Source organism: Camelus ferus, chromosome 7 (genome assembly GCF_009834535.1).
Source record: "Camelus ferus isolate YT-003-E chromosome 7, BCGSAC_Cfer_1.0, whole genome shotgun sequence".
Lineage (NCBI taxonomy): Eukaryota > Metazoa > Chordata > Mammalia > Artiodactyla > Camelidae > Camelus > Camelus ferus.
Genome location: NC_045702.1, coordinates 68,106,663 through 68,120,090, shown reverse-complemented (window position 1 = coordinate 68,120,090; position 13,428 = coordinate 68,106,663). Strand labels below are relative to the sequence as shown.

Below are 13,428 nucleotides of genomic sequence, written 5' to 3'. Positions count from 1 at the left end.
ATAACCATAGAACACTAATGTTTGTGTTTTATTATAATACAACCAAAATATACATTTAACAACTTTCAGTTATTTTAGATTACAAGACTACATTTCTTTTAAAATAGCAAAACTATAAATTCAAAATAGATTGCTAACCACTTACAATACCAGAGAATTAAATTACACAATTAACTGACAGATTTTTGCCCTTCCCCCCAAAACCACCTATCTCAGACTTAGTATAAATACTTTATATGATAAAATATTTAAATGAGAGGTATAAGTCATGTGCATGTTCCTGTCTTAGCACTGTCAATGTACACAATATTGGAAATTTAGATCTTTTTTCTTAGCCTCACATGAAAGTTAAATTATTTCAATATTGTGGTCATTTACTGTGAGAAAAAATATTTCTATAAAAACATTTCAATTTTTTTTTTCTAAACTATCCCTTCCCAATAAGGCTAATGAATTCCAACATGTTGTCCAAGACAAATGTAACATTGTAAAGGGAAGCTACTTCAGTTTTGATTTCCACTTGTATTTATAATATATATAAAATATATCATATTTGAGTTTAAAACATCAGTGTTTAATTAATGCTCTTGTTCAATTTAATATATTGTAGACACCTGGATGATATCAAATTGTCCTTGAAAATTTAATTTTGATCAAGTTGAAAAACAGGCCCTGGCAACTGTAAACTTATTTTTTAGCTGAGTCTATACAATTCAGCAGGAACAAAAGTTAATAGCATATGAAGAACCGAAACATAGACCAAAAAATATATTCAAGAGTAAGACCATTTTGCAGGCAGCATATTATAAATAAGCATTACTTAGCCAGCAGACTGATGAGGTACAGTGTGAATTACAATTCTTCTACTACTGTTGTGGCTTTTGCAAATTTCTAAATTTCTCTGTGAGTATTTTCCATTTCTTAAGTAATTTGGTTGGTTTTCAAAAATGTTTATTCAATAATGTGAATGTAGTGTTTTGAACTCTTTGCAGGGGGTGGGGAAGAAATGGGTTCTACATAAATTATTTAGATGATCCATTTCTAAACAAACTCTTAAAATTCCCAATAAATTGAATGTAAACGAATGCAAACAGGATTCCATTCAGCAGCATAAACAGCTGGAATGAAATGCAGGGGAGAATATGTAAGTCAGAGATATATGTATTCAAAATGGGAGAAAAACATGAAACCAAGAATAAACATAGACATTTTAAGACCTCTCCATAAAGAGCTGATTTCTTAGCAAACATATTTGAAACTATTAACTATAATCTTATTTTTCATTATTTCAAAGAAAATTTAGTAAAAACCTTCAGTGGTGAGGAACTATGTATTGTGTCTTATCTCTAGATTGAATATATTCACACTGTTCCTCTTAGTGTTCTAGGCAATTAAAAGATTAAGTTAAACGTAGCTTTGATGTCTTCTATCTTTATAAATACACATAAATCTTTGTCCACATGTTTTTATTATATGACTATTTATTTCACTAAAAATATTTCAAATATTTTTAAAGTAATTATCATAAATTAATAGTTTTAGATACAAAACAGCCAGAATGTTAGCAGTACAGTAAAATAGGTTGCCCTTAATTTTTTCTGAATAGCTAAGATTAGAAAGAATTAATTAAAAAATGGCTTGGACATTCATATTTTGATGAAAACCAAATTTATTTTCACAAGTCAATCCTAACATTTGAGCTTCGTGTAATTTTCCCAAAGCTATCCATAATTTGATCATTACTGTCTGATATACAAATAGTTGGAAATCCTTTAAAAATAAAACAAGTTCCTTCTTACATACTTAGAGCGTCTTATGAGTTCCTGGAACATTTTAAGCCAGCAAATGAATAGTTACAAACAGTCTTGTTATGGTATTCACTTAACAGTCTGATAGTATAATAACTGTCCTTATGGATTACTTTTTAAGAGTGATTTGTTCTGGTTCACTTTTTAAAAAACCTACCTTCCTAAGTTTTCCTTATAGTAAAACATCTACAAATATTTATGAGTATTGTATCAAAAGATGACTTAACCTCATGTATCAGTGACTACTTTGAGATAGGTAAGCAATGCAAGTAAAATGAATGTAAGATAGAATGTTTTGAACGTAAAGCCAGTCACAGACATGATGCCGAACTCTATAGTAAGTTGCCCTCTAATCAGATGGGTTCTCACAAGCTTTACTTTCAAGACGCGTAGAATGCATGAGAAACGAGCAGTGTCTGCTATTTAGTTTTCTGAAAAGCTGCCTTCCATGTGAGGAAGTGACTAATTTTTCATTTCACACTAAAAAGAGCGTGAAAAGGCAAAACAGAAGAAGGCTAAGGGTTTTGTGTTATATGAAGGAAAGGTGAGTCCTGCTTTGAACAGGCAGGAAACACACCATACATATTTAGAGGGAAGGCCAAATTGGAAACATTTGAAAGTGCTAACAAAATATGAAAAATGTTTATGTTAATGTTGCTTGTTTTTTTTTACATGAAGTAGGCTTATTTAAGGTTTATTTATTAAGTTACTAAAACAATGCTACTTGAATTACAGCATGTAACCTCAGAAATGCAAGAAGATTTTGTGAAAAGATGTCAAAGAGTTAATTTAACCCTTTCCGTTGTCAGAATTTTTGCATTTGTTCTGTTATTCAACAAATACATAGTACCCCGCTCCCACCACTGTTGTCTAACTAAGTCTATCTCTCTATGTATGTATATATTGTTTTTTCCTATTCACTCAGATAAAATCTAATAATCCAATAGTCAGGAGAGAATACAGGCAGTAAACAGAAATAATTTATAGAGTATGATGAATTTTTAGAAAAAAGAGAGGAAGTACACACCAAAACCCCATTAGTTATAAATAAATTTGTATTCATTCTTCCCACGATCCTTCAGAAAATTTACTTTCCCTCAGACTTTTGCTAGCAGTTTGTTATATAGTCTAGAATTTTTTAAACAGATGGATTACAAATTGGCAACTACTTATACTCTAGTGGATAAAGCTACATTACACTTCACCCACTATATTTGTGATTTTTCCTCCTTTTTATGGGGATATGAGTTTTCCCCAAAGCCAGAATTTATGGCTGTCTTTCCTTCTATCTCTAAACAAATCCCAACTGCATGCCTTCCCATTAGGATGCAGTCTACATCATGATGTTTCCCTTATTTTATTAAAATGTTTTCCCATAGCCTATTAAAATATTTATTAAGCATTCTGTCCCTGTAAAACTCAGCATATATCCTAAAGACACAACTGAGCACCAACTTCTCTCTGTGAACCTGTCACTCCTGACAAATCATAAGGAATCCTGGGAGGAGCATTTACGCCCTTCAGTAAATTAATGCTGCAGGACACTAAACGTAACCCCTGGGGTCTGAAAGAAATAATGCACCTCTCCAAATTCCTAAACCATGCACTCAGAGTGAATGGCTCACTGGAAAAGCTCCTGTTGAGAATGTGAGCTGTATGAATTTGTGTCTTCCCTCCCATCCCTACCACCAAGTAGCCAGTTCTAGAGTGGAATGACATATCTGTTCATAAGAACATGTAGCACAACTGCATGGTAAACTCCATGCTTAAAGGCCATGCAAGGGAAATAAAGCACCTTCTTATAATAACCAAATCCGATGCTTCCCTAGCTCAGTTATTTACATGACATAATAAATTCAAAACTCAGAACATAAAACATTTACAAATGGGAAGCCCCTGTTTGGAGGCTAATTCTGACACTGCAGGTGTAATTTCAGATCTTGAAACTGGTTCAGATGAATGATTTGTCCTCACTATGCCATATCCACCGTCCAGAACCTTATTCAGGTCATTGTTCTTGTGCTTTAGCAAAACTCCATGGAAAGCTCTTAAGAGTTAGTATAAGGATGTACGAAACAGAAGACAGTGTTTCTGCAGGTAAAAAATTCTTTTCTTTAAATTAAATAGAAAACTACGTGGCCACTGCTCTAGGAAGCTCGTCTGGGTCTCTGTGATGTCTTCGATTCCGTTTCTTCTTCATTTCCTGCATGTGCTTCCACTTGGGGCCACCCTTGTTTCGTTGTCTCCGCTTCTCCCTGTGCCACATCTGTTCACAGTACTGGTCGAGGCTGAAGTTTGGGCTGCTAAGGATTTGGATGTAGTCTTTGTATCTTAACCGTGACTCAGCCAACAGGTCCTTGACCCGCCCCTCCTCGTGCTCTGCCCTCTGGGTATTTTCCATCTGTTCATTCTCAATGACGTTCAAAGTCAGCTTCACTATGGTGTGGATAAAAGTGTGCTCCTGTGCTTTGCAGTAATACATCCCAGAGTCCTTCTTCTGCAAACTTCGAATCAGTAGCCCATATTCTGTTTTGATGATCCTTTCATCGGGTTTCAACTGCAGAATTGGAAAAATGTAGGTAATAAATGAGAAACAGAGAGGGCTGGGAGCAAATGCAAAGAGGCTACATAATTTTACTCAGATGAACCTAAAAGATATATTCCCCATCTCTCTGTCATTAAGTATAATATTGTCAGCCACAGTCAGAGAGAGTGAAAAAATTCAACTAAAGTAACAGCCCCCAAAGATGCATATTTGCATCTTACTACATCTAACTGAACCTCTGGAATAGTTTTTTCTCCCAGTCTACAGACAGGAATAAAAAGCTGTGAAAATTAATGAAGTAAACCTGGAAACTATTAACTGACCGTCTTTACTAAAATTTCAGATACTAATTGGTGTACAAAGAACACCAATTTGTATCTGAATTTCAGAGCTAGAATGTGACAGTCACTGTGTAGAATGGGCTTTAGTGCACGCCACTCCCTGTAGTATAGAAGAGAACAACAATTCCAAAGGGATTTACTCTGTTTTCTAGATATCACCAAATAAGTGACCTGAATAGCATATGGGAACTGTAAGTGGTGACTTGTTAAAAGTCAAGTGGAAAGGCATGGAGGATACAGCCTTTTGGATGTTTAGCTGTAACTGAGCAGGACCTTACAGTCAGAAGGTTAGCAACATGTAAAGCTGAATTTCTCTCTCTCTTTTTTTTTTTTTTAACTATGGACTGAATTTTGATACTGTGTGTATATATGATACTTTAGACTATGTCATCTGTGGAAATGTTTGCCATACCTCAGTATACTGTAACACGGTAATGTGATTTCAAGTGTGAGAAAACTCAATGAACAAAAAGAACCTCCCCTGAAATGTGATGCTCTTTGCCCTTTGAAGCAACAGGACTGAAAGGCAATTCAAACATTTAAGCTTGCCTGGCCCTCAATCTGGTGTGAACAGCGAACCTATCTTCAATAAATTAGAGGCATGTTTACCAACACAAGAGCCCTGGCTAATGTGGGGTATTGTGGAATGGCTCAGCATTAAGTAGAATAACAACAACAAAGAAGTCTGGAAGATTTCCCAGTTTACACATCTGCCCCTGTATTGTAGACTTTGAGTTGATGGAAATCAAGGAGGCATAAAGACGGCTAAATTAAATTTATTCACAGTGGGTGGACTATACTTTGCATCTTTATGTGAAAAATATGTAGGAAAAATCCCTCCAATTCTGGAAATATGAGAAAAGGAAAAGAAACATCTCTGGCTATCAGCCCAGTTAACTAACAAGTATATGGCCCACCACCCTCTGTGCCAGAGAAGTGCAGCTAGCGGGGCACCGCGCGAGGCCAAAGGCAGGTCACAGCCCAGATCCCCAGTTAATGAGGCTGAATGGTCTGCAGCCCTGTCCTGGCTTCACACTGAATCCACACCATCAGCGTTTTGTTTGTTTGTTTGTTTCCCTTACTTTGCCCATTTGTTGAGTTGGTGTGTAGTATTTTTTTTTCCTAATGGATTTATTCTAATGGCCCAGACATTTTAAAATGCTACTGTAATACAAATGTTGAATTCACTTACATTCTCAGGAACTATAGGAATCTCCTGCCTAAAGTTAAATCTGAATCGCTAGGCTTCTAAACGTCCAGTCTTAAACAAAAATATCAAAGTCAAATGTAACACACTATGTATATCTTTTCCCTTTATACAATTTCATTGTAGGAATTATTATTCTTTAACTTAAATAAATCTTAGATCATGAAATTCTGACTCCACAGCCTAGGTTCTGGTCCCTATCTGCTCTGCTCCCTCAGACTAACTCATTTATCTTCCCCGATCGGTCTCCCATTTGTCAAGTTGGTGACACAGCAGATGGTGTTTTTGGGGGGTTAAAAGTAAAGCTCTTGGAAGGTTAAGTGTGAGGCATTATTAGCAACATCATAGACTACTGCCATGTTGCTGGAGAGGTAATGTTCTGAAGCCTTTAGTTCTGTGATTCTTTAATGGAAAATGGCCTGTGGTTATTAGCATGATGATCAAAGTGGGTGCCTTTAGATCCAGTTCATCTCTAGATTTCCTTTCATAGCTGGTATTCTTGCTAATGTTTAAACTGCATTTAACGTGGCTTTTAGAGACTGTCACAGCTCTGACTCACTACTTTTTATTGTTTTTTTTAAGCTTCTGACAAAAAGGAACATGACTTTGTGATTTTACACATATTATACAACAGTTCATCATTTTGGGGTCTTCTTGTGTGTATGTCCTGTTTATGTTATTTTACTCTGAAGTCTGGCCCCCTTCCCTCCTCTCCAGTCTACTTCTGTCCCTGCAGGATTCAGGGCTTCATAAACACCTGGCATTTCATTAGTCCATCGTGGTTCTTCACCTTTCTTTTCTTTGGTCGAATGCATAATTTTTCTTTGGTTTTTGACCTACAGATATAAAGCTTGCTTTAATGAATTTCTTTCTGGATTTATTTAATGTCTATTAGATTATTTAAGTGATTTTTCCCTAAAATTGCAAACATATGCCTTTAATGAAATGGTATCCCTAATAAAATACATTGTGAATTGATATATTTTCATAGGATTTTTGCAATCTAGAGATAGAAATCTGTGACCCAGAAATTAAGTGGTTGACTAACATTTGCCTACTTTACATTCTCATTCTCTGTAATGCTTTCATTCCATGCTGGAATAGGATGCATTATGCAGGCTGCATCTCAACAGTGAAATGTCAGCACAGTCAATTTAGAAAATTCAGCTCCTCTACAAAGAGATAATGTAATCTCTGGCCACTGATTTAAACTCGTGGAATTTTCTCCACTCTAGAAGTGATAAGTAAAAACCGCTCAGCCTTACAAATCAAAACCATGCTTGAAGTGGGGTCGACTATCCATTTGCCTAATGTGAACAAGGATAATACATTTGGCATTATTAAATGTAGATCTTCAGTGAAGGGCAATTCATTTAAAACGAGAAGAGAAACATGGAAAGGGACAAAGGACAGTTAGGTACTAAGCAGCAGGTAAAGGTCAGAGCCTTCGTTCTCAGATAATAGCAGCCTAATGGTAATTCCTTTGTAGATAATTTACCTGTCAGTTCTTTCATAGCTAAAGCCTTGTACGTGTGTTGGAAATGACTAGGGCTTCAAGAATATCCCCCTCCTTCAATTTAGCACTGAGGCAACTGGCTCATGATTTAAAAGAAAAAAAAAATTGAATTTATACATAACTCACTCTTTGATAATTTAGTATCTTTGAGTAAGTGTAAATATAAAATGTAAGCTGTAATTGTAAAAATTAAGTCATAAAATCACTAGAAAATATATATTTGCTGTTTCATTGGGGAAGGAATTTCTAAGCATAACAAGTGATAAATAGTACAGATATAAATCAATAGATTTGTCTACATGAAATATTTAACTTTTGTGCATTAGGAACACAAAAATTCTTAGATATAAAACATCATAAAAAGTTACTGATAATGTACATAATATTAAAATGTTAATATCTATAACATATAAAGGGCTTGTTAAAATAATTTTAAATTAATGTAAACTAAGCAAATGTCAGGTAAGAATTTAACAAATACAACTGAAACCAACAGTCAAGAAACATGAGAAGGTAAGTTCATGTAGCAATACTCAAAGAAATAGACATTAACATAAAGTAATACTTTTCATAAAGACTGGTGATGGTTTCCTTAAATCATAATACATAATTTTGCCTCGGGAGTTCAGAAAAGGCACTAATATGGTGATTTTGATGGGAAATTAGCAATATGCAGTTGTTTATCCCAGGAGGTAAGATAATTAAAGCCTTTAACTCACCTTTTTTTCAATTAAGAATCTGTCCTAAGAAAACAGACAAGTAGAGAAAGATTTAGATATAGGGAAGTTGAATACCTTTTTAAAGAGGATACATGAACTATTTAAATAAAGGGTGGTACGTCTGTGGATGACTATGGCATTAGGATGGCAGGGGTAAGGGACGGGAAAACATGGTATTAGACTTGAATGACAGAGGGAAATGCTCATAGTCTAATAGTGGGGAAAAAGAAGCTAGAATAGACAGCAAAATAGTGTTTGTGCTCATCTACACCTAGCGACCTCATAGTTCTTTACACGTTACTACATTTTCAAAACCATTTATATTGTTTTTAAAAGCAACACAAATAAAACAGACCTCCAGATAGAAAAATGCAAATATTTGAAGATGTTTTTTAAACATTTTAAAAATCCATAGAAAAATTACTCCTACAAATGGCAGAAGCTATTGCCTCTTTTATTTATTCAGATCTGAAAAGTTCAACAGAAGCTTGGGGACTGCCAATTAACCTGCTAGTTACAGCATAAACATCATCAATTTTGAGAACAGCTTTGTAAGAAAGTCAGCAGATAACTGACTCATGACCTCCCCAGCAGCACCCAACTGTGAAACAACTCGGCAAGGAAATGTTCTCCTCCTGGCTGAGAATAACCTGGTGACAGCCTCTGTGCCACAGGAGATCCTGGGCCCTCCCTTAGGCTTTTTTTTTTGGGGGGGGAGGTGGAAGGAGTTCAAACTATGACCTTCTTGATAAAGAGCAGAGGGTATCCTGCTGGGGAAAATGCTTCAAATCTAGTCTGCATTTTGCCCCTTTCCTCAGCTCAGGAAGCAGTACTGCATATCCGGGACAAGGTGTAACTACCTATTTACAAAGATAGATGAAAATACCAGCTGAAACATTACAGCTAAACTACTTTTAAGTATAATTCAATAAATACACTATTTCTGCTCCATTGAAATTCATGGAGCATGGAACCACCATGACTGTATGATATACTGCTAAAAGGTACATTAAAATAAGGCAAAGCATTTTCAGGAAACATGAAAGATGTAAACGCAGAAAGCATAGGCAAATATACATATCTGTAGCTGGGAGAATACTCCAAGCAGAGTTCCATATTTTTTAAAAGTCAGGTTAAATTTTTCATTATTAAAGAATTATATTTAACTGAAAAGAAATTATCAACTTTCATTAACTATAAAATTAATAATACTGGTTTGGGATACTCAAAAGTAAAATACTGCAATGTAACTAAAGGAAAATCTGCATGTTAAAAAAAAATCATATAACATCCTTCCAGTATTTCTTGGATAAATAATAAATGCTTTATGTTTTGAAATTAAATCACTACTATATCAGATAAAATTTCAATACATATTGTTAAAAAAGACCCTTTAAATAAACATTTAGCATAGATATGGATATGCCATATCCTTAAAATTTATGGATGTCAATAGCTATGAAAAATCAAGTTTTATTGGAGAAATAGGGCATAAAGAATGAAGTAATTCCCTTAATATTAAGCATAAAGGGTCAACATTTTGATAGCAAAATTATTCTTAGATGAAGAGAATGATAGTAACTTCTTAATGTAATGGTGAAACAAATCTTTAAATCTATTTCTTATCATAAAATTTGCATCTTCGACTCCAGGGTTTCACCACCTCAGCACCTCCGACACTTGGGTGGGGCTGGGAAATTACTGACTGTGAGAGACGGTGCACTGTAGGATGGTGGGCATCATCTCTGACCTCGACTCACTAGATGCCAGTAACATCCTCCACTCACCCACCCAGCTACCAAAAATGTCTCCAGAGATGGCTAAATGGGAATACTCTGGGAGCAAAACTGCCTGAAGTTGAGAACCACTATTCCACACTAATGTTTGACCTATCATATATACGATTTAAATGTTTACAGACTGAACAAGGAGGCTGATATTTTAGAGAGTATTTGGTCCACCTACTGATACAACAGAGAAACTGAGTGCTAGAGAAGTCAGAACCTGCTCACGAACTCTCAGTAGTCAAGGCGAACACATCATCAGTGTATTTCCTACATCACGTCCTCCAAGGTAGACAGTATCGACAATTTTGTATGCCTGTTTTACACTTGTGAGTAATCCTTTGCTATGAAATTCACAGTCTTGTATGTGTTTTCTCATTTTGACAGTCACTTTTGCATTTATTTTGTTCACCTGTGAAAATTCTGGCTCAGAGATATTACCAAAGGACTCAGGATTGTGACTCAACTTAAGACATCTAATTCTGATCCTGTGTTCATCCCATTACCATTGCAGTGTTCTTAATATTGGGACTTTTAGAACTTTAGATTGAATATCACTCATTTCTCATAGGCATTAGTATGGAAATTTAAAAATTCAGTCAATTAAACTTTCTATCATGACATTCAAATATTAGACTCCTCAGACTACCCAAACTCATCTCATTCAATTTAGCAACATGAATAGCCTATCTACCTCACAAAATCTGTGATATGTTTTAATCACATATGTGTTATATAAACTGAAACAGAAAAAGAAGTCAAAAGATGAGTATAGCATTCATATTACTTACATCTGTTCATGTAATTTTAATACCTAAGAGTTTAAAGGTACATATGTCCAGATACTTATCCAACTCGTTCATATGATATGATAAGGTAGATAGTTCCATTTTTATACAAACATGACATGTTTCATTTTATACTCTAAATGGAATACAGTGTGAATTAGAATTTAGTCATTGTGCTACTGTGGGGGAGAGGAGTCTTGTTCTCAATCAGAGAATTCTTCTAAAATATAGACCATCTATGAAAAAGAATCATGTAAATTAAAAAAAAATTCAATCTGCCTTTAAATGTATTTTATTAACACATTTGCATTAAATTGGCCTATTCTTATCTCAGAGGCGTTGTTACCTTGGGTGTTAGAATATATGAAATTTTATTTTCCTTGTTATCAAATAGTGAAAAGAGCACCATTTGGCACTAAAAGTCGAACATCTCTCACAACCTAAACTTGATTCAGGTTTTACTCTGTTTCCTTCAAGGCGAGCATTCTCTGATGACTGTAACTCACCTCCTCCCGATGTTCATCTCCTGACCGCTGGATATACCACTTAATAGATGCTTGTTGGGATTTAGGTATACATTCCAGAAAGGTTGAATTAAATTCAATGCCAAAAATCACCTTTTCATCAGCAGCTTCATGACTAATGCCTGGAAAGCAAACATGGAATAGGAGATTAACCTTGACTGGATTTTAAAAGCAATGGGAATATAGACTGATTTAGAACAGATGCCATCAGGGAAAGATTCATACACATTATTAAAGAGAAAGGAAATTCAGGTTATAATATTGTTACCTGAGAGTCAAATATTATCTAATAGACTGATTTTTAAAACTATCCCTGCATTGCAGTTTTTACTTTCAACAATATATTAGCTTTTTACAATTTCTTTTTAAAATAAGAATTCACGAGATCTAACTCTGAACATTGCACCTCTTTGAGGCGAACTGAATAAACTTTAACATCTTTTAATGCTTTAATATCTTTTACTTCGTGTAAAATATAACCAACTTTGTATAGTTCTGGAAGTGCAATTTATTTCGCCTTTAAAGAGAAATTCTATCATGAATTGGTCCACAGAGCTGACCACATAACATATAATCATATATTACAACCATATGACATGTTGATGTCAGAAAAGTGCAATGCTGTATACTTGATGAAATTCTATGATGATGCTAATAAGTTAGATGCTCTCATACTCAGAATCAGGACCTTATCTTTATTTTCTACCCCAAAAATGTTCTCTCTTGTTTAAAGAGGGATGTTTTAGCCCAACATGCATTTGTTACAAGATAGTTAATGGAAGGCTCAAGGATCAGTGTCTCAGACACCTTATTCTCGGAAATCAGCTGCACCATCTGAAATGCATTCCACCCAGAATAGCCAAAGGCTGGGTCCCACGTGTGATCTAAGATCTATAGCTCAAATCTGATCAAATAAAAAATGACAGCTTCTCATCCTGGCCCAAACATGCACTGTTTCATCGTATATTCAGATGTCTCAATTCTGCAGATGGGCCTGCTTAGCATCGTAGGTATAAAGCGGAGTAAGGCATAAGGGATCTGAGTGAATCCTAAATCTCTGCACACAAAATTATCCACAAATGGCATGAATGCACATGCATCCAATAGCTAGGCTTCTTTTCAAGACTTCTGAACTTCTTTGTGTCCTACCAGCAAAGATTAAGTCAAGCATGCTGACCCCATTATGAATTAACCTCACCTAACCTTTAAAATGTGTGGATTCCACTTGAAATCTGTAATCTATCCACTATCTCTGCCAATTCAACAAATTACAGCTACGATTTTCACAGTTAATACGTTCCTAATGCACAGGAAGATGATCAGTGCCGGTCAAGGAAGAGAGAGACATGCATCATTTCAGGGTAACAGATCCCATTTTCCTGAGCAAAGGGAGTTCCCAAACAAAGCAGGGAGGATGCAGGTAGACTGTCAGGTGACGGGGCAAGGGCTCGGGAGAAACTCAGACGGATGCAGCCGGGGGGTCGGTAAAAGATAATTAGCGAAATCAACTGGAAAAGTGAAATAGTGAGCTGACTGATAGCCATCTTCAAATCAGTAAAAATACAGTGACCCTTTGACACAGAATCATCACTACATCTGTCTGAATGGAAATTAATTTATTTTTGCTTCCAATAATATTTGTTTTATCACTGAGTTTAAGATTTTCTATTTTTAAATTTAAACATGTATGTATATGTCTGTAAATGTGCATGTATATCTATATACACATACATACATATTATATAATTCTAGTACCATCCATTTTTAAAGGTGCAAAAGTTATATATAATAATGTTTTTAAATAACAGAATATCTTCTCATTAAATGTAAAATAATTTTAAAGGTAATATTTTAATCTTCCAGGTTACGGGCAAAAATTTTTTTCACAGAGAAATGTCTGGAAGATTTCTTTATAATGAACATAAGACATGACTTTGAAGTCACTGCAGCAAGACTGTAAGTGTTTAAAATTGTTAAACACAGTTCATCTACATGCATTAGTGATTTTACATTGTTAATAATCATGGATAGTATATAACAATGAACAAAGAAAGGAAGAAAGAAACGAAACATCAATTTGCCAATTATTCAAGACATGATTACCAAGTCAATGCAACACACGTTTATGGTGGATTAGAAACAAGCCATCTCCTTTCTTCTTTACCAAAAACTATTGTTCAAACATGACCCCTTCTC

At 35.0% G+C, this 13,428-nt stretch overlaps 1 protein-coding gene across 4 annotated transcripts in view; it reads right to left on the bottom strand.

Annotated features, from left to right (window-relative positions):
• Positions 1-335: 335 nt before the first annotated feature.
• SEMA3D (semaphorin 3D) overlaps positions 336-13,428 on the bottom strand; it is a 178,448-nt gene continuing 165,355 nt past the window's right edge. For 3 of the 4 annotated variants that reach the window (XM_032484096.1, XM_032484099.1, XM_032484098.1), the window contains 3 exons: positions 11,215-11,354; positions 8,137-8,160; positions 336-4,365 (listed from right to left, as the gene is read on the bottom strand). In XM_032484096.1, the coding sequence (XP_032339987.1) occupies positions 3,940-4,365; positions 8,137-8,160; positions 11,215-11,354 (590 nt within the window). In that variant the 3' untranslated portion in view covers positions 336-3,939. The remainder of the gene's footprint in view (positions 4,366-8,136; positions 8,161-11,214; positions 11,355-13,428) is intronic. The other variant, XM_032484100.1, reaches the window with a different exon arrangement.